This window comes from Colossoma macropomum, unplaced genomic scaffold (genome assembly GCF_904425465.1).
Source record: "Colossoma macropomum unplaced genomic scaffold, Colossoma_macropomum, whole genome shotgun sequence".
In the NCBI taxonomy this organism is placed as follows: domain Eukaryota; kingdom Metazoa; phylum Chordata; class Actinopteri; order Characiformes; family Serrasalmidae; genus Colossoma; species Colossoma macropomum.
The window spans coordinates 23,568,365-23,589,749 of record NW_023494787.1 but is presented as its reverse complement, the minus strand read 5'-3'; the positions used below and the strand labels follow the sequence as shown (position 1 = coordinate 23,589,749).

General features: G+C 38.9%; 1 protein-coding gene across 1 annotated transcript in view; it reads right to left on the bottom strand.

Annotated features, from left to right (window-relative positions):
* Window positions 1-2,542: 2,542 nt before the first annotated feature.
* sdc3 (syndecan 3) overlaps window positions 2,543-21,385 on the bottom strand; it is a 40,557-nt gene continuing 21,714 nt past the window's right edge. Inside the window, exons 2-6 of the mRNA XM_036566565.1 lie at window positions 16,021-16,114; window positions 13,167-13,327; window positions 12,519-13,007; window positions 10,690-10,918; window positions 2,543-6,152 (exon numbers count right to left, since the gene is read on the bottom strand). Of these exons, the coding sequence (XP_036422458.1) occupies window positions 5,986-6,152; window positions 10,690-10,918; window positions 12,519-13,007; window positions 13,167-13,327; window positions 16,021-16,114 (1,140 nt within the window). The 3' untranslated portion in view covers window positions 2,543-5,985. The remainder of the gene's footprint in view (window positions 6,153-10,689; window positions 10,919-12,518; window positions 13,008-13,166; window positions 13,328-16,020; window positions 16,115-21,385) is intronic.

Here is a 21,385-nt window from a genome sequence, read left to right as displayed (position 1 = left end):
ACATTGTATCAAGGTGCGGCCTACTCCAGCTGCTGGGTGTAATTATAAGGTTGGACTTTTTTAAAAACCTATGACCTTATTATTAGAAGTAGCGGTATTATTTTTTATAACTAAAAGTTAAAAAAATCTGTTTTAGACATTTCATTAAAGGTTTAAACTCAATGTGACTATGTGATAAAACATTCAGTTCCCACCGGAAGCCTTAACGAAACTACCTAAACGTCTACTGCCCAAACTAACTACATAGCAACTACTCTCAATTTACCTCTAATGAAACAATTATTTGTTAAAAATAATTTAGTCAGGTAATTTAGGTTCATTTACGCACCGTAATCACTAGCAAACAGTGAGTCCTCAGTCATCTCGTCGCTCAAAAAGGCCTCTAACTCTAACTAGCAATCTCAATTACCTCAGAGCTAAGAGCGCGAGCTAAACGCCACCGTTGCTCCTAAATCAGATGATTGGTGATCATTTTTAATTGACCGCCAACAGCCGGAGAAGCTCTGTCACGTGACGAGAGAATGACCTGCGCGCGCGTTACCGGTGTGTTCATCACGAAGCAGCTCGTGCTGAGTGAGCTGAGGTAGTCAGTCGCTCCCCTCACTTCTCGGGGAGGAAAATACCTGCGTTATCGTACTTCGTTATTTTACTGAAGTATTATTTTTGGGAGATTTGTACTATATTTAAGTATTATATTAAATACCTGTACTCTTATTTGTTTACATTAGCAAGAGGATAAAACATACTTCATTTCGTTTAGACATTCAAAATACTCGTATGAAATCTCAAAGGCTAGAGTTTTTTCCTCCTACCAATCAGTTTACTTCCAGGGAATTTAGGTATTAAGTGTTAATTATTAAAACTTTTAAACAAATTCAACACAATGTAAGATGAAACTGCCCAAACCTGTGCTAAGATGTCTTTGTGTGAGGACTAGTACTGCCCAGTACCACACCATGCCACACAGGAAGGAAACGTAAGTACAGTCTTGGCCCCATACATCCATTTTTAATTAAGTAAGATTTTGAAAAATACTCATACTTTCACTTAAAGGGCCCATGTCATACATTTTTCTAGTATTTTCTTTATTTTTTTCCCCAAGGTTCTTGTATGGCATTTGTGTTTTATGGTGTTTTATGGTCTTATGTGCCAAAACCAGCTATAATTCATTTTTCTATGACAATTTTCCAACCACTCTTTATCCCTCAGAATTAAACTGGCTGTTTTTTAACTCTACCTTTAAGACTGATATATATAAATTGTCTTTATTCTGATTGACTGCACTGTATTGTACTTCATACAAAAGGCAGCCCAGTACAAGGCCCTGCAGGTGACAACCTGTGTAGATAAAAATAATGCCTGGCCACAACGTATTAGCATGTAGGAACGAGATCCTAATGCGTGGTTAGGTGTAGGAACGAGATCATGCCTTATTAAGCTGTGGTCAGGGCTTAATTATCTCCTTCCCTTGCCTTACTTACCACGCATTAATATCTCATTCCCATGCCTTAGTAAGGCGTGGCCATAACTTAATTATCTTGTTTCACGCCTTACTAAGTAGTGGCCATGCATTAACTATATTTATACAGGATGTCACTAGCAGGGCTCTGTAGCCCAGCCTAAAACACTTGTCATAACGTCAGTGTTAATGGGCAGAGCTAAACAGCTGTATGCTGAATGTATGTAAATATGTTGTTTTTTGTGACATCATGAGTGTATGGACTGGAGAGTGAACTGTATGTCTTATAACTTTAACAGTGTTTACATACATCAAACTGTTTATATAAAAAATAAAATGAAGGAAAATACGGTTCACCATGATATGTGCCCTTTAACCTCTGCATGTTCTATGTTTCTGTTTACAGTTTAGCAGTAAGTAACGGATTGAACTCAACTGTCTACAACAGTGGTCTCCAACCCTCGTTTTAAGTAAGGGGTGTGGCAGCTTATTGGATACAGATTAGAACTAAACTCTGCAGGAAGGTAGCTCTCTAGGACCAGGGTTGGAGACCTCCAGATTACATCATGCTGTAACAACTAGAAACTACCAATCCAAGTGGAAAGTATTGGCAGCGACTAATAATTGATCTTATGCTTTTTATACATGACTTACTGACTTAACATTCAAGTTGTTGCTTATTTTAGAAAACATGGTAACATGGAACCTACACATACTTAAAGAGTAATTTCTGTACACTGCTTTATGTAACAAACATGATCAGGCTTTGGACTCCTGATGAAGTGAATACTGATTACTTTATAATTAGATATTGCTGTAGGCCTTACGTTGTGCTGTGCGCCTACTATTTTCAAAATTCAGGGATAGCTGTGTGCATTCAGTGATTCCACAGGGAAATCCCTAGGACACATTGCTTTTAGTATAAACACACTTCACACAGCCCATTTCAGGCCTCAATAAATAGAGCGCAGATATTTACATCTACATGGGTATATTTCACATTAATTACATAAATGAGTAGTATATGTGGCCTACTGAACTGACTTTTATAAAACCATGAGGCAGTAAGAACACGAGAGATAATCAAGTACCCAATAAGGTCTTTTATTTAGAACAGAGTGGCATATTAGTGACAGAACTTCGCCTCCTTATACACAAACCAACCAATGAGAAAAAGAAAAATCAGCTCTTAAAAAATGGACATGTATAAAACACAATGGGCAACCATCACATCAAGACCATGCTGGTCTGGGTGCAGGAAGGCCCGCCTCTTCATTTGGCCATGGGCAGAAAGAGTGACAGGTTACAGGTAGATGAGTAGAAAAAACAGCAATCGAACAAGTTCCACTGAGACAAATCTATTCACTTTAACACACAGTGACCGCCAGACATTCCCAAGTGAACAGGTGTGTTGGAGAGCATGTGGGTGTGTACTTGTGATGGTAGCAGTTCTACGTAGGTCAGCCAGGTGGAGTACTTTTTATTTTTGTGGATGGTATTCCAAAAAAATTCCAAACATCATTATACCAACAGTTGTAAGTTGTAATTGCTGTAGTAAATGTACTGATTCTAAAAGGTATTTTAGAGTTATGATGACTGTCATAGACTGTGTGTAGCTGTACGTGACAATACATTAGTGTAGTGAATCACAGGCATAAGATGTTATCAGTCTGGTCCCAAGCCCCAGTTGCAAGGCGCATGTTGTGACCAGTGTTGTTTACAATGAGGACTGTGTGTATGTGGGAATCTGCACATTTTACACTAACAAGGGTGAAAGTGTTTATGTTTGGGGGGGTGATCTGGGCATTATTTCATGAAGTGAGATATCACAGTTAGTTAAAATATTTAAGCCAAACGTTAAAGGGGCATTATGGCCTAAAACTGTAAAATATTAGTTGTATCCTTTGAGAATTATGAGATTTTAAGGTATTTAAACCTTAAACTCTTACTCTCAAGATTATTGTGGCACTGATGAAGGAGGTGAGTAGACATGCTTTGGGTACATTTTTCATTTTGACCAAAGTTACCCTTTAAGCAGAGAAGTGAGGGACATTTATCTTGGCCAGTCTTGTTATCTGGCTTAAGTTATCCAGCTAACTGAAGAAATCCTGCTCCATAAATAAGCTCACTCATGATGGAAGAAACGCTGGAAAGGGAAAAAAACATCTGTCAGATACATTCCAGCCAGCGTATGGGCACACATGCACACACAGGCATGACAAGATCATACAGGTTAGAGCATAATATTCAAGCTACAGGTGCAGATGCACTGGACTGATATTACAATCTTAGATAGTTGTACAACCTACAACCCCATGGCAAGATTTCCCCACATCTTTTGAATGCAGCCTCCAATGTGGGACCTGCACACATTGTCTATCGGCAAGTATTGCAGCGCCTTCATAATAAACAAATGGGCTGTATTATGAAATGTGGTTCAATGCAGTCTGTTAGCATTATAGCCCCTTGAACCCTCCAATCATAGTGATATGTTTTCAATTAATGACTTTATCAGTGGTCTGCTACGATGGGCAGTGAGGGACCTACAATAGGCCACGTCGCAGTGCTCTAATGTTTGTGCTGTGGCACACAGACCCACTCCAAACCCTTCCCTCTGCTATGACACATGAAATGATATGTGATCATATTGGTAACGCCAATCAGCCTCTCACTACAGAGTTTGTCAAGGTTACAAAGGCCAGGCAGTGGCATTGCATCTCATCTGCATGAGAGCACGTGGTACATTCTCCCTCACCAGCACTTGAGGGTGACAGCATATGAGTGTATTGATGTTAAATAGCTGCATTATTGCTACATCATGCACTCTTAGCTAACTCTAACTGTGCAGCCATTTATATTTTAGTGACCTTGGTGTACAGCACTTGAACACAATGGAACATAATCGAAAGCAGCCCTCTTCTGACCCTCTCTGGAATTTCACAATTATAATAATAAGTCCTACATTATAGAATGCCTTAAGCAGATGTGTCCCATTATGAAAACACAATATTCCTCATGAACCATCAGTCTTTTGCCTTTTACTTTAATCTTGACCCAAAATCCAATTCCTACCTACTGATTTTCTACCATATCTCCTAACCCTTCTCTGAATTCAGCCTATTCAGCGTAGAGTGTGTTATGTGTATAAATGTGGTTGTGTGAGAGTGCCAATATGCAAGTGAGACACAGTCTTGTGAGCTTGTGCTTTTTTTTTTTTTTACACAAAGGCCAGAAACCTGATCAAAGATCAATAAAATACTGAAAACATGGAAAATATTTTTCTTTCCTTTTTTTGGCTGAAGTGATGGAAAAGAAGGTGTTAAATTAAAAAAATCCTCTTTAGATTCCTGTAACATTGCGTTTTTGATATTTTTTTAAGTGATATGTGTGTGTGCAAAGACGTTTATTAAGTAAAAGACATCATTAAAAGCATGATAAATCGAAATTAAAAAAGGAGTTGATATTTACACCAATAAAACTTTTACTGCACAGCTAAATAGATAATATCCTTCACTACTAATATTATTATCTTCTTTTACCTTCCATTCAGAGCTGCTGATATATTATTGATTATTATTACTATTGATAACTAATTGTCTTTGTACAGAACAGAGGAGGGGCTAATCCTCTGATTCTTTTGCATGCACTCCCTCACAGCAAATGTTTCCTCACCGTTTTATGTGCTGTGTTAAACGTACAGATTTTTTTCCAGGCTCCCTGCTCCAAACAAATAGTACTACAGTCATTGAGGCTGGCCTTGCTGACAGACACTCTCGCCAGCAGAGGGAGTCAGACTGTGCGCATACGTGTGTGTGTATGGGGCTGTGCGGCTGGGCTAAGGTCACAGATGGCAGCGCTGTCAGGCCGCACAGTCCCATACACAAAACAAGCACACAAACCCACCGTTCTCTGCTCAAGCTCAGCTTCTAGCACCAGGGAAATGGAAGGCACCGCACAACATTTGACCTTTAGCCTTTGTGACAGAAGTGCGATCTGTTCGGAGTAGCGTGGTCTCGGCATTCCTCCTCCACTCCTCTATCCTTTTGCTCCCTCCCTCTCGGCCCTCTCTGTCCCTCCATGACCCTCTCTGTCTTTTTACTTTCCTTCCTTGCTCCCTCTTTCCTGCTTCTCGACTCCCATGTTCAGCTGGAGAGGAATATTGTGCAGTTGAAGAGCATGTGTGTCTTTACAAAAAAGTTTCATGTTATAATTTTATAGAACAACAATCCTAATCATATCAATAGTTTAAAAAAGTTGTCTTTTTTTCCTTTTCTTCATATGTGTGAAACCCCTACCCTTCCCTAGCCCAATCCCCAAAATCCTCACCGCAGCCACTTCCTTTTTTTCTTTATCTTTTTAATCCATTCAAAAGAAAGTCCCAAGTCCGTAGAGTGAGAGGCACTCTCATGGAGAAAAAGAGGGAGTCAGGAGAGAAAGAGAGTGAGATGAAGGGAGGGAGGAAAGGAGGGCAAGAGGAAGAGGAGACTAGAAGGATCGAGGGATGCAAGAAGGAGAGTGTGTGGTTTCTAGGCGTAGAATTCCTCCTGCTTGTCTGGTTTCTGATAGGTGACTGTGGCTTGTTTGGGCTCCTCCAGAGTGTAGCTGCCTTCATCCTTCTTCTTCATCCGGTAAACAAGTAACATGACCAGGAATGCGGCGAAGAGCGCACCAACGACACCTCCAACAATCACCGCTAGGTAGACAGAGAGAGGTACTTGTTATTAGAGCACAGACACAGGTTTAGAGATGGGTAGAGTACACTGTAAAAAATGGTAAAATGTACAACAGCAGAGGTTAAACCTGTTAATTAACAGTAAAAGTATGTCTTCTCAGTGATGGTAAAAATCTGTAAAATTACAGTCATTTAATTTGTTAGAAATACTGCCTTTTACTGTAATTCAATAGTTCAACTAGTAATTCTGACATACAGGATTTTAGCATAATAATAACAGTAACAACTATTAAACGCAAATGTCTAATAAAGGTGAGCATTTGTTTTGGTGAATTAATGTTTTATTTCTGTAAATTAACAGCAGCATTGTTAAAATAAGTATGTATATGTATGTATTTTTTTTTTTTTTTACAGTGTAGCCTAAACCCTAGCTCAGGTGAGAGTATTGTTTGTTAAAATAATGGCACAAGTAGAAGTAAAAGTAACCTGGGAAAAAAGTGCCAGGTCCAAAAAACTCAAGTTATAAGTAGGCTTGTCACATTTATTACATAATCACCTTAGTAGTTATTTAAGCTGACATAATCACTTTAGCACAGTTATTGAAGCTTTTGAACAGTTGTTAGCTTTCACAATCATGTCACAGCCAACAGAATATGTGCGCTTTTATCCATTGAGTTGAGGCAAATAGCAGAAAGCGTGTTTATTGAGACGTTGTGGGTCTTACGAAAACAACAAAAATTCAAACTTTTGACTAGGCGCAATAACACCTTTAGAGGGCAGCAATGAGTGGCGATGTTTACTTAAGCATTAGCTGCATTTGTCACATCTTGGAAGCTAGGAATCAAGACAATTTGTCACATGTAAATGTTCTAGATCATCCAACTAATTTTAATATATGATAAAGACAATATGAGTAAACACAGAATGCAGCTTTTAAATGATCATTCAATTTATTGAAGATAAATATTTATTTAAAAACCTATTTAAGGCATTTGAAAAAGTTGCCCCCAAACCTAATCTGATTTCAGTTGTTACTACGAGCATGAACTGCCCATTTAAGGTCGTCCAGGTCCTGCAGAGACAAAGCATCCACAGACCATCACACTACCACCACCATGTTTGACTGTTGTTATGATACTCTTAAGGCGGAATGTGGTGTTAGTTTTACACCAGATGGAACGGGACCCATGTCTTACAAAAAGTTCCACCTTCGACTCATCAGTCCACAGAATATTATCCCAAAATTATTGGGGGTCATCTAGATGGTTTTTGGCAAATGCGAGACAAGCTTTTGTGTTCTTTTTGGTCAGCAGTGGTTTACGCCTTGCGATTCTCCCATGGATGCCACTTTTGCCCAGTGTCTTTCTATATTGACCTTAACTGAGGTGAATCAGGCCTGCAGTTGTTTAGATGTTCGCCTGGGTTCTTTTGGGACCTCCTAGATGAGTCGTCAAAGTGCTCTTGGTGAAATTCTGGTAGACCAGCCACTTCTGGGAAGATCCACCACTGTTCCAAGTTTTATCCTTTTGTGTATAATGGCTCCCACTGTGGTTCGCTGGAGTCCCTGAGCCTTAACAAGGCTTTGTAACCCTTTACAAACTGGTAGATTTCTTTGTTTCACAGGTCTGGCTGTTACTTTGTTTTGCATTTGTATTTGAATCTCTTTAGAGCGTGGCAAAATGTGCTGCTTTTTGAGATCGTCTAGCCTGCTTCACATTGCCAGACATGTTCTATTTAAGTGATGTTTAGAGTGAACAGGTCTGGCAGTAATCATGTCTGGGTGTGTGGCTCATGAAATTAAACCCAATAGTCAATTGAATTTGCTTAACTGGCTGATTTAGTTGCTATGGGGGCAATTACTTTTTCACATAGGACAAGGTAGGGCTGAATAGCATTTTTCCTTCAATAAATGGTCATCATTTAAAATGGCATTTTGTATTTACTCAGGTTATCAGTGTCTAATATTAAAAGTAGTCTGATGATCTGAAACATTTAAGTGTGACAAACATGCAAAAATATAAGAAAGTGGGAAGGGGCAAATACTTTTTCTCAGCACTGTAGCTAATCAGACAATTTGGCACCTTAGGCTTACACTTTAATAGCTGCATAGAATGAACAAAACTTAACGAACTGTTAATTGCAGTTATTTATATGGCACTTAATCGTTAGCTAAAATGTCATGATGGTGACAGGCCTAGTACTGATTTGTTTATAGAACTACAATGGAATTTCTTAGTACATCCAGCATCTATCAGCACAGGAAGAGAAGTTTGCTAAGTGCTACTCTTCTCTTTTTGGGTTCCTTTTTTTTCAAGAATGCTAAAACTGGAAGATGAGAGGTGTGAGCATCAGCAAAGCAGTGCAGATTCAGAAACAACAGCCCAGAAGGAAATTAAACCCAAAAAAGGAACTAAATGTGAATGGCTTGTATAAATATACATGAGTATATGTATTATCATCTGAAAATACAAATGTGCAAATGCATCAGAATTTCACTTAAATGCATGTAAATAAATGTAACTAGTGCACTACCCACCTCTTCACAGGTTACACTGTCATTCTGCACACCTAATATAACACACGCTCTTTCTCTCTCTTTTTCCTCACCGTAAATGAATGTACAAGCGTTTCTTCTGTATAGATCTACTGATTTAGGTAATTAACACATAATATTAAGTATTATTTCATTTAAATTAGAATATATATTACAAAACATACACAAATAAAGGAATGAGAGAAAGAAAAAGGTGAACAAGCACAAATTCACACATACACTTAAACAAAAGCAGACAGGAGAGGTTTAGAGGTTTAGGCCTTAATCTACATGTAGCCTTTTGAGCAGTAAATCTACACTCTTAAAAAGATGGTTCTTCAAGGGTTCTTTAGTAAAGAAAATTCTTGAGATTGATGAAGAATGTGCTGTATATGGTTCTATACAGAACCTTTTTGAAAATGGTTCAAGCTTATTTGTAACCAAATTATGTCTAGCGTATGCTATAACCAGACCATTTTCAAAAAGGTCGTACATAGAACCATGTACAACACACTCTCCATCAAGAACCATTTCACCATGCAAAGAACAATTTAAGCATGAAATGCTTCCATACAGAACTCACGGTTCTAAATAAAACCATTCCCTTTACCAAAGAACCCTTAAAGAACCTTGAGTGTAGAGTGGGGCTTTAGGATGATGCACAAAGTACGCACTAAGATCACTCTACCCTAAAGCTCAGCTTTACCTATCACCAGGAAGTCTGCAAATACAAAGGCAAACAGTCCCCCAATCAGAATAGCTGAGGAGAGAGAGACAATGTGTGAGAGAGTGGGAGAGAGGAGCAAATGATGAAATGAAAAACAGACAGGAGGAGAGGGCTGTATTTACCACAGGGAGATTAAAATAGGTTCAGTGGAGACATCTCCTTAGGTTTGTGGGACCAGAATGACTATATATCAGGAAATAGTTTTGGAAACTAAATGATGGCTGCAGAGCCAAGGACGTCCTCCCTTAATATATCTTTAAGATGAGAATGCATGAGATCTTGATGTAGAACTGGTATGACAGTTTAACCAAGTTTGATAGTGAGACGTTCACCAACACCAACACAAGTTAGGAGATGATGAAGCATAAAGCCATGATAGAAGATTTACTGATCCCACTAAAGCTGTGAGCCACACAGCTTTTAATATTTTAAATGCATATGTTAATGAAATCATAAAAATTCAAGAAGCTAGTGCCTACATGGCCCCAGTGTGATCGCTGATGATACCTTGACCTAGAATCTGTGATTGAGACAAACAGACAAATACATACTGATTCAAACTAAGCCTAGAAATAGAAAATAAGGAGGGAAGGACAAACAGAAAGACAAAGAAACAAACAGAAGTGAGGACGTTTTGAGCACAATGATACACAGTAATATTACCACAATTCAAGTAGATTCATACCATTAGAAATTTGAATTTGAATGCAAAATCTGAATTTGAAGGTTATTATTTTGAATCTGTATCATACCATCTGAATTTAATTCTGAACTGAAACAGAATTTAAGGTTTGTAAGGTTTGTCTGGCAGGCAAAAGCAGTCAAACACAGCATCAGGCAATAACAAAGTGTTCCTGTATGGTAGGTGCTTTTTGGTAAAATGACTAGTGAATGTAGCTACAAGGGAAAGGGGGCAGCGAAGAAGAGATTGGGTTTAGCCTGCAAGACACTCGGATGTTGTTTTGGAAGTGAAAGAAAAACTGGATGCTTTTTAGAAACTGAACTTCAGAAGTTCAGTTGTATATTATCAAATTTAAGTTTCAGGATTTATATTGCTCTCCTACAGACTTCAAAATTCAGTTTCAGTTCAGAATTTAGTTTCAAATGATATGATACAGATTCAGAATAAAGACATTTAAATTCAGATTTCTAATGTCATGAATCCAACTCTATATAAAGTAGCTCAACAACAGTGGCAGTTTTACTGTGTAACACCAGCTTATTCTCTGTATATTACATTCATGAAAGTCAGTGTCCTTCAGAACTTTATTTGAGATCTACAGGTTTTCTTTTCTTACCTATCAAAACTTCTTTCCTTTCTAGGATGTTCTTCTGAGGAAGCTGAGCAGCTGAACTTCCTGTATCTATTGTGTTGCCAGTCAAATCAGGCTCCGCCCCTGTGTCGGTCACACCTTTGCCTCGTCCCACTTCATTGCCTTCCCGACCTTCATCCTCTCGGATCTCTGAATCCCCACTGGGACCTGCAGCTGCAACTTCATTATTTACTGTTGACTCTGGAGACCTCACCTGAAGGTAAAAGAGAGAAAAAGAAATGTTTAAAGCTACAGTGCAGAATTTTGGTCAAATTTGAAAAGTTTGCTGTATATTTTGTACTCCCATTGATACTGCACTTTTTACAGTGCCTTGCTAAAGTATTCAAACTCCCTGAAAGTCATCAGATTCATCTGGATTACAAATGACATTTGCACAGACTGTTTCAAGCAGTTTTTTCAATGAAAACCAATAAACATGAACTTTGAAATTTTTTCAGAGTCAGAATTAATTTTTTATAAGCAAATGAAAAACTGATTATGCTGTTTGCATAAATATTCAACCCCTTTATACAAGTACTTGGTAAAACCACCTTTGCTGCAAGAACAGCAGTGTGAAGTCTGTTAGGGTGAGTTTCTATCAGCTTTCTTCCTGGCAAATTTTCTCCAGGTTGTTCAGGTTGATTGGATTATGCTTGTTGACGACAGTTTTTTCAAATAGTGACATAGATTCTCGTTTGGATTCATCTTTTTGTTCTTCAGTGACCCCTGTGTTGCTTTGGCCTTGTGCTTGGGATCATTCGAAGGTGAAGTTTAGGTCTTTAGCAGATTGAAGCAGTTTGTCTTGCAGTATCTCACTGTATTTTGCACCGTCTATCCGTTCTTCAGTTTTAACAGGATGTCCAGTCACCGCTGAGGAAAAGCATCCCCACAACATGATGTTGCCACCAACAACTCTGAACTCTGCAGCTCCTTCAAAGTGATTACTGACCTCTCTGTAGCTTCCCTCACAAGTCACCTTCTTTCTCTGATGCCATGGTTTGAGGGATGGCCTTGTCTAGGCAGTGCATTGATGGTATAATGCAGTTTCCATTTCCTCACAAGTGATCCAACAGCACTTTCTAGGATATCTAAACACTTGGATATTATTTTGTATCCTTTTCCTTTTTCTTGTGCATGTTTTTGTCTCTAATTTACTTAAAATGTTCTTTGGTCTTCATTTTTTACAGCTTTCCTTCAGATTCACAGTCTGCTCATGGTATTTGAATTAACAGGGTATTTTACCTAGAGAAGATTAACTTGTTTAATGATTCACAGGTAGAGGCCAATTGTAGGCCAACTGTATCTTCGTTAGGGCAATATCTTTCATTTGTGTAAACCTGGAGCTTCCATAGCACACAAGCTGAAAACTTATGCAAACAGCATTTTCCAGTTAGTAATTTTTAGCACGGAGTATTTCCTTTACAAAACCAGTATCACTTTAAGTTTATTAATTTTAAGAGTCGTTCTGTTGAAATAATATATGACAGCACAAAATATCAAAGTGTCATTTGTAATCCAGAAAAATCAGATGACTTCTAAGGGGGTTGAACGCTTTTGCAAGGCAACTGTAAGAGTAAATACTGTTGGCTTTTCATATACTGTTTACCAAAGTACAAAGTTAAACTTACAATTTCAAGCTTTTAGACTCTTTACAGCAAACCTGCGGTTAATATAGTAGTTCAATGTTTTTTTTATTAATATGTGTTTTTCCATGGAACAGCGTAACAGTGGTTTCTCTGAACTTTGTTGGGCCAAGTATGCAGCCTTGCAGAACCCCACATGGAACTAACTCAGTCCTTGGTGTTGGGTGTTACCTGTACTGTAGAGGTAAGCACTGGTCGTGCGCTGCTTTCAGTGGGTCTGGCTCTGCTGGGTGTGGTCTGCGGTTTCTGTGGCCGCACAGGGGCAGTGCTGGGCGTGGTTGGACTCGTGGTGGGCTGAGCTGTGGTGGAGGCAACAGTGGTGGGAAGAACCTCTGTGGTAGTGATGTCATCTGTCAAGGTTTCCTCAGTGCTGAATGGATCATATGGAGGTGATGTTTCCGTGGTGATGAAGAGATCCTCCTCTTCTTCTGCAGTGCTCAGGTCCTCCGTGTCACCCAGTGTTACAGGAGAGTCTGTAATCACCACGGGAACTGTAGGGTACCGGGGCTCAATCGTAGTCCTTGTCCTTACTCTCTCTCTTTCTCTCTCTCTTTCACGTTCTCTCTCCCTTTCTCTTTCTCGTTCTCTCTCCCTCTCTCGCTCTCTTTCACGCTCTCTCTCCCTCTCTCTTTCCCTTTCTCGCTCTCTTTCCCTCTCCTTCTCTCGTTCTCTTTCTCTCTCTCTCTCTCGCTCTCTCTCTCTTTCCTTCTCTCGCTCTCTTTCTTGCTCTTTTTCCCGCTCCCTCTCCATTTCCTCCTGCTCTCTCTTTCTCTCCATCTCCAGTTCCCTTTCCCTCTCAATTTCTCTCTCCCACTCCACACCACTCTCTCTCTCAGTTTCTGGTGGAGGGGTGCTGCTGGGTTCTGCAGCCGGTGGGGCAGAGGGGGCGGGTCCAGTGGCCTGTGTTGTTGAAAGTGGGAGGGGCTCTTCTGTGGTGAAGGACACACCCTTTTCAGTGGGACTTACTTCTACTTCTGGGTCTAGATGAAGAGATAGATGGAGAGACAGAAATGGAAGATCAATATTTTTCAACACTTTAATGTCTGGTATGATATTTTGATCAAATTAACAGCAAGGCCCAGTGTAATTATTGTAAAGTACTGCCAAGCAACTTAGTCAACATGCTACAACACACGCTGACTCTGCCGATACACTGTCACGTCTGCTGCTGTCAAGTCAGTACATCAAAACTCAGTTTTTATTCTTTCAAACACCAGCTGCCCTTTACATTGTGAGAACACTTAATGATGAATGGACCAACAGAAATGGTCCAAAATTTGTTGAAATTAAATTTTATTTACATGAACTTGCTTGATTAACATTTCATTTATTTAATGTCCAGTCAAAAAGGCCATCAAATACAAGTTATTCCTTTTTCACCATCAGAAAACTCATATTTAACAGGAAATCACACAGAAACCTCAACAACTAAAAATAATGTAAATATAATGTCAAACTTTTGATACTTTTCCACGCCTCCAAAATTCATTCTTAGAAGTTGGTTGCATTTTCTGCTTCTCACGATCCAAATAATCCCAAACACATTCAGTGATGTTGAGGACTGGACTCTGGGGGCGGTCAGTTGACTGTTCTGAAAAGATTAGTACATTGTTCGTTTGATTTGCAAGTTTTCCTTTTTGGTCTAGTTACTTTTTTCAGTAACAGCTTCTTGATAGCTGCACATCCTTTCAGACTCATAGTGTTGAGTTGTCTTCTCACAGTGGAAGGACAGAGAGATACATCCGTGGGTTTTTTTAGACCTGAAGCAAGAGTGGAGCTTGATTTTCTCCTCTCTCTCAAAGATAAATGCTTTACGACCTGTTTATTTGATGGTTTGCATAGCTTGCATAGTTGTTAATAACTACAGTTTTGGAAACTCCTGTTTTTCACTTATTTTCCTTTGATTTTCCCCTTCAACTAATATTTAACCTCCTCAGGAATACCTACTGAAAAATGCAAGACCTGTACTGAATGACCATTTGACTGGAATTTGAATTAATAAAGGATGGCCTCCTGCTTTTGTACAGAACTGAGTCATACATACAAGTGACTGGAATGCATTAATAAAATCCTCAGTGGTTTCAGAAAAACTGCAACCACTATGGCACACATACACAAACACACATACACAAACACACACACACACACACACACACAGAAAAAAAAAGCTGTCCACACCCAGATTCCAGCAGATTAAGTGATCTTATTTACAGTAATCTGATTACTGTCTGCAAATCAGGTGTTCACGCAGAAAAACACACACACACAAAGAGCGGCGTTCTTTACTTAACAGAGTGGAGGAGAGATCTGTGACAGATGATGTGGGACATTTTACTGAGTGTCAGGTTCACAGTACGGGGGCTGAAATCCTCATAAGAACTCGTGGAAAGTGTGGCGTGAGTGAGTGTGTGTGGGGGAGAGAGAGACGGAAAGGTGTTGAGAAAATCATACCAGCTGGTCTGGGGATTGGACGTGTGTGCAGGACTTTTAAATAACGCAGCTGCCACCCCAACAAGCAATTCACACTCATCCAGATTTGCTGTCACATTGTCACAAAGTCTCTCTCTCTCTCTCTCTCTCTCTCTCTCTCTTTCTCTTGCACACACATAGAGCATATACTTACTACCTTTTGCTGTCCTTGTCAGCATCTTCAGTGTGTAATGTAATAACATTTGTGTGTATATACAACTCACTAATTCTACGACTAATCTTAACTCTAACTCTAATCATTAAAGACCCTGAAACTGGCCATAGTCTATCCTTCACTCTGTCCAGAACCATAAGCCCAGGGCTTAATTTGTAAATAATTTGTAAATAATGAGGTCCCAGATCACTGAGTAGTGATGGATCCATCAGTCCATTGTTCTGAGAACAACAGCATCTGCTTTGTTTGATTTTCTTATTTTTTATTTATTTCCTTTTCTCAGTGAGGGATTCTTGACAGCTGCACATCCTTTCAGACTCATAGTGTTGAGTTGTCTTCTCACAGTGGAAGGATGGACAGAAACACCTGTGGATTTTTTCAGATCTGAAGCAAGAGTGGAGCTTGACTTCCTCCTCTCTCAAAGATAAAAGCTTTAAGCACTGTTTATCTGACATTGACCATTTGGTGGTCTACCAGGTTTTGCATGATTGTTAGGACTCATGTTTTCTCTGTATCTCTTAATAATGTTTTGAAAAGTTTTGGAAATTCTTGTGGAAATGCTTATTTTCCTTTAACTTTCCCCTTCCTCATACAAACGGATTATCTTATATCTTATATCTCCTCAGAAATATCTCCTGAAAAATGAACAACACAATGGTTGTTTTGAATGGAAATCCATCTTAATTCCATCTCAGTTTTACCAAATTGTTATTATTCTACATAATTTAAGCATAACAGCTGAGCTTTACATTGTGTGAAAATTTCATGAAGATGGACCAAAAGAAATGCGCCAAAAAGAATTGGAATAAAATCTATTTATATTAAATTACATTAAAAGTAAAGAATGGTTTTGCCTTCCCTTGTAAAGTTACTGTTTCGGAGATACAGGTTTTGTGTTTTTGTTTGTTTGTTTTTTGCACTGTGATGATGGCCTTCAATAATTTTGGCCGTGCTTCAGTGTTTTTGGTCTCACACAAACACACACACACACACACACACAAACAAACAAACACATACACACAGACTCACAGCCAGAGCCTGAACCAGAGAAAAGGTCCTCATCATCGTAGAAGTCATCTCCAGAGCTCTCCTCATCCACTGGCCGTGATGAACTACGCTGTGTCTGAAAGAGCAAGAACAGGAATATAAAGACATTCATTAGAACATGTGATTGTGCCATGATGATTCAAATGCAAAACTGGCTTAGAGCTGAATGCTTCTCTTAAAGGGCCTGTATCATTAAAGTTTTCCTCTCCTTATTAATATTAAAAGATCTGATGCAGTATGTGATCATTGTTAAAGTTTCAAACGTACCAGTAACTCCCTATTGCATGTATGGAAAAAAGCTGCAAAAACAACCCATTTTGAAATCAGTGTGTTTGAGATGTCACAAAATCCAACTCATTTATCTATATCTGCCTATTCAGCCTGTAGCAATACCCCTCCTATTCATGCTAAAGTTATAAGGATTATTTCAACCTGTACTGCTTTTTGAATGAAGCACAATACAAGGCAGCCAATCAAAACAGAGGTCATTTGCATGTATCAGTGTACAATAACAAAAGCAGCCGGTTTAATTCTAAAGGATGATAACTGGTTTTGTTGCACAAACCCACAAAAAATGTGTGGAAAAAATTAAATACAAGAAAAATGTAGGATATGGACCTTTAGGAAGCATGTTATTTATGTTTCAAAGAAAATGATTAACAATGCATCTCAGACATGCAACTACATTAGAAGTATTCAGTGTGAGCATGTTTGGATGATTTTTACTGACATCAATAATAATAATAATAATGATAATAATAATAATAATAATAATAATAAAAATAAAGTCCTCCTGGATGACAGTGATTCAGCTCTGTAATGCGCCAAAGGCAGGCTATTTTTATATAGTTGTTTGTTATTCTATATAATTAAAAACATACTGAGTTTGCACAGCTTTAATGTATGATTAAGGTTAAATTAATTCACTGCTGTGTGTGTGAGGATGTGTGAACAGAAGGGTCTAGCGTGGGGAGCCATTTTACAGGGAGGCCCGTTGCTAGGGGCAACCCTTGCCTTTAACCCAGTTTCCCTTTTAAAGGGTTTCCAAATCCAGCAGGAGAAAAACCTTCCCTCACACCTAACGTGTCAGCTCACTCTCAAAGAGTCGCAAATAAAACAGCGAGGAATTACCTTCTTTCCAATAACGCAAACCCATCAGCAGCTACATTAGCAGCTACAGCCCCAAACCAAGCCTTTTGTTTTGCTTGCTTTGTGTATGCGTCTGAGGCTGTGTGCATACTTATGTATTCATACATGTATTTATTTTTAGCTTAGAGTGCACCACAAAAACGCTCAGATAAATTATTGTATGAAGTTGAATTAAATATCCAACACATTTCCATTCAATAAAATAAAGTACAGTTAGCACACAGGGACTTTTCTACCTTAAAAAAATAAAAATTTTGCATATTTGTAAAGCCAACAAGCCTCACAGTTCATTCAATAACAAACCAAGCTAGGAAGACGTATTTCTGCAGCAGTCCCTAACAAAGCAAAAGTTGTGTGGAGCTCAGCTATGGTCCAGCAGCAGGCTGCCCTCTTTCCCATCACGCCCCCCCACCACCACCCCCGCTGCCTTGGCCCTTCTTCCTTTAGAATTCCCCCTCTTTCACTCCTCTTTTCCTTCATCATTCTTTATCCCCTCTCTTCCCTTCCCCCCACGTTTGATATGATTGGCTGGCCAGTGTCCCAGCAAGACCCCAAAAACATTAAAAACACAGCAACTCCCTCCCACACACACATACCCCACCATCCCAATAGGGCCCAACACCCCCAAACATACCACCACATTCACCTTCAGCCTGTCTGTTCTTTTCTCTCTCTCTCACACACACACACACACACACACACAGCGGTCATCACATCAGCTGTCAAAACAGCACAAATGATGTTCTGCTGGTCTGTTTTGAAGGTGTCACAGGGCGGAGACAAGAATTCAGGCTTAACAAAGCACACAATGCACTTTGTTTTAATAGCTCTTCACCACAGAGCACTGCTCAAATAGCCACTCCATGTGCACCACACTATGTACAATTATGCAAACCATAGGCTGACTGTTCGGTAAACATCAACTCAAGAAACACTTTTTCAGTATCCTAAATGAATATCTCATCGTTGTCAGGACAAAACCTCATATTTCCATTTTTCCTTTTGAAAGTTATTTATAAACACCAGCTGATCTTTACTTTGTGTCAAAATTTCAAAAAATGTAATGTAAAAAGATTTTTACATTAACTTCCATTACAAGAAAAAATTTCACATGTTATCTCTATATCTATCTGTCTATATATATATATATATATAGAAACTTATACACACACACACACACACACATATATATATATATATGAAAATATACAGTCATGTGACTATCAAGTAAGTACATATGTGGATATATATGGACATATCAGTAACATATCAGTATTTGATCTTCAGTTAAACAGTGTGTATAGTTATGTATGTAACAGAACAAAAACAATGGAAATATGACTTTGCAATCATTTATTTACAAAAAAACAATGTTATTTTTGTCTGTTGAAAAAGTAAATACACCTCTGGCTTCAGTAATTGGTGCTGCCCTCTTTGGCAGAAACAACAGTATGGAGGTGTTTCCTATAACTGTCTACTGATTTCTCACATCTACTCGAAGAACTTTTTGCCCATTCCTCTCTGCAGACCTCTTTCAACTGCAATATTTGAGGGATTTCTTGTATGTACAGCCTGTTTCAGATCCCCCCACAGCATTTCAATGGAATTCAGATCTGGACTCTGAATAGGCCATTCTATAACCCTCCATTTCTTCCTTTAGAACTATTCCTTGGTGAATTTATTTGTATGTTTGGGATCATTATCCTGTTGGAAGGTCCACTTCTTCAGCAACTGTTTTACAGATGGTCTTGCATTCTCCTCAAGCACCCTCTGGTATGAAAAAGAAAACTTAGTTGATTCTATGAATGCAAGTAGGCCAGGCCCTGAGGCAGCAAAGCAGCACCAAACCATCACATTTCCACCACCATGCTTTATAGCTGGGATGAGGTTCTTCTGATCAAATGCTGTCTTTGGTTTTTACCAAACATAGATTCTGGGACTGTGGATAAACATCTCTATCTTTGACTCGTCTGTCCATAGCACATTGTTCCAGAAGTCCCAATTTTTGCCTAGATATTCTTTAGCAAACTTTTGTTTTGCCCCAAATGTTCTTCTTAGACAGCAAAAGCTTCCGCCTGGTGCTCCTCCCATGTAGGTCAAATTCTGTCTTTTTGTAACGGTAAATGCATACACTTTTACATCAACAGTGGCAAGAGCTACCTGCGGGTCCTGTGATGACATTTTGGGGTTCTTGGAGACTTCTTTTAGCATTTTATGGTCTGCTCCTGGGCTCCTGGGGCAGCCTGGCATAGACAAGTTGGCACTGGTTTTAAACCTTCTTCACTTCTACACTTGTAGATGATCTTTTGGACAGTGTCATAGGCATCTACAACTTTCATTCTGAAGGCCTCAGAGAGCTTTTTTGATCCAGGCATGATGATACTATACACTCCAATAACAAAGAGCAAATCAGACCAGATATCTGAGGTTTAAATAAGACAGATTCCTTCAAGAAATTCTCTAACGATGTTCTAATCATTAGAACCTGACCAGGTGCAGCTGATTTCAATTTGGCATATTTGAATCAGTGATATCTGTAGGGCTGTACTTACTTTTTCCACATAAAAAATTGCATTACTGTTTATTTCAATTGCATAAAAGTTAAAAAAATATTAATTTTAAGTGTTACTTCTTAAATTGTCACCTCCATCTATCAACACTGTTTAAATGAAGACTCGATAGCCATATCTCCAAACATACATACAAATATAAATATCTTTTTTTGCATCTTTATAGAGCTTTTAAAAAAGGTTTGCTGTACAAAGTTTTATTGGCCTTGAAACGTAACCGCAATTTTAAAAGCAGCTGGTATTTTCAAATGTTGTAAAAAAAAAAAAGACAACTGAAATTAAAAGTTGTCACAGAACAAAATATCTCAACCACTTAGAGCCATATAAGACAGATCAGCAAAGACCTTGGTGAAACAACACATAGAAATTCACGAGTAAGAGAGTTCCCAATAAGCAAAAACAAGACCAAAAAAGCAATAAAAATATGCCATATAAAAACTCAATTTGTTTTCTTCATAACTTCATTTCAAAATGCTGGCTGCCCTTGACATTACATGAACATTTCATGCTGAAAGGACCAACAGGAATTATTCCAAACTTACTTGGAATAAAACTTAATGTTTTTCCTTCACCTATAAATTTATACTGAGATATTCTGAAGTTAAGAGTGTTTTTTTTTCTCCTGTAAAACCTCCATTTCAGATATAAGAGGTTTTGCCTCGACTATGACAGTATGATATGGGTTCTAGCTTTCTGAACCTACTGACCAGAGTGCCTGCACATTCTGCATGTGACTGTATGCCTGCGTATCCTCCTCTGTAATGACAGGGTTTCTTTGTGGTGTAATTTGGTAAAACACGTGATTAAGGGGTAGATTTGGCCCTGACTGTGGGGGTGAGTTCACTCATGGACAGAGCATGTGAGATGTGTACATATGGATGTGTGTGCATGGGTGTGAATGAGAGAGCAATAATGAAAGAAGATGCTGAAAATGACAGCCATTTGGCAAATTATATATCATCAAATAATAGTGCTGTTTAGTGTGTGTTGTCCCTGATAAATAAATAAAGCACTGTATATAATACAGCATAAAACACAGGCTTTCATGGAAATCCATTTCTCATCTCTCTCTCTCTCTTTCTCTCTCTCTCTCGTACTGTCGCTCATCTTCCACTCGTCCTTCTCTGCTATGATGAATTGGTTTGACTTGCTTGTGTTTTACATTGGCTTCTGGCCAACAGCCTGGCCAGAACAGCTGAGAATGAGAGAGAGAGAGAAAGGGAGGGGAAATAGAGAGCAAGAGAAATACAGAGAGGAAGAAAGAGAGAGGGAGAAAGAAATGAGAAGAAAGAAAAAGAGATAGAAGAGAAAGAGGTAGATAGAGACAAAAGGAGAGGAGAAAGAGATAAAGAGTCAGGGAGAGGAGAAAGGGAGAGAGAGAGACAGGAAGAGGTGAAAGAAGTGGAGAGAATAAGAGACAGAGGGAAAGGAGAATGAGAGAGAAAGAGACAGGGAGAGGAGAAAAAGGGAGAAAGAGAGGAGAGCAGAAAGTGGGAGAGTGATAGAGAGAGAGATGAGGCAGAGGGAGAGAGAAATAGAGAGACAGAGGGAGAGGAGAAAGGGAGAGAAAAAAGAGAGACAGGGAGAGGAGAAAAGGGAGAAATAGAGAGAGAAGAGGAGAAAAGGGG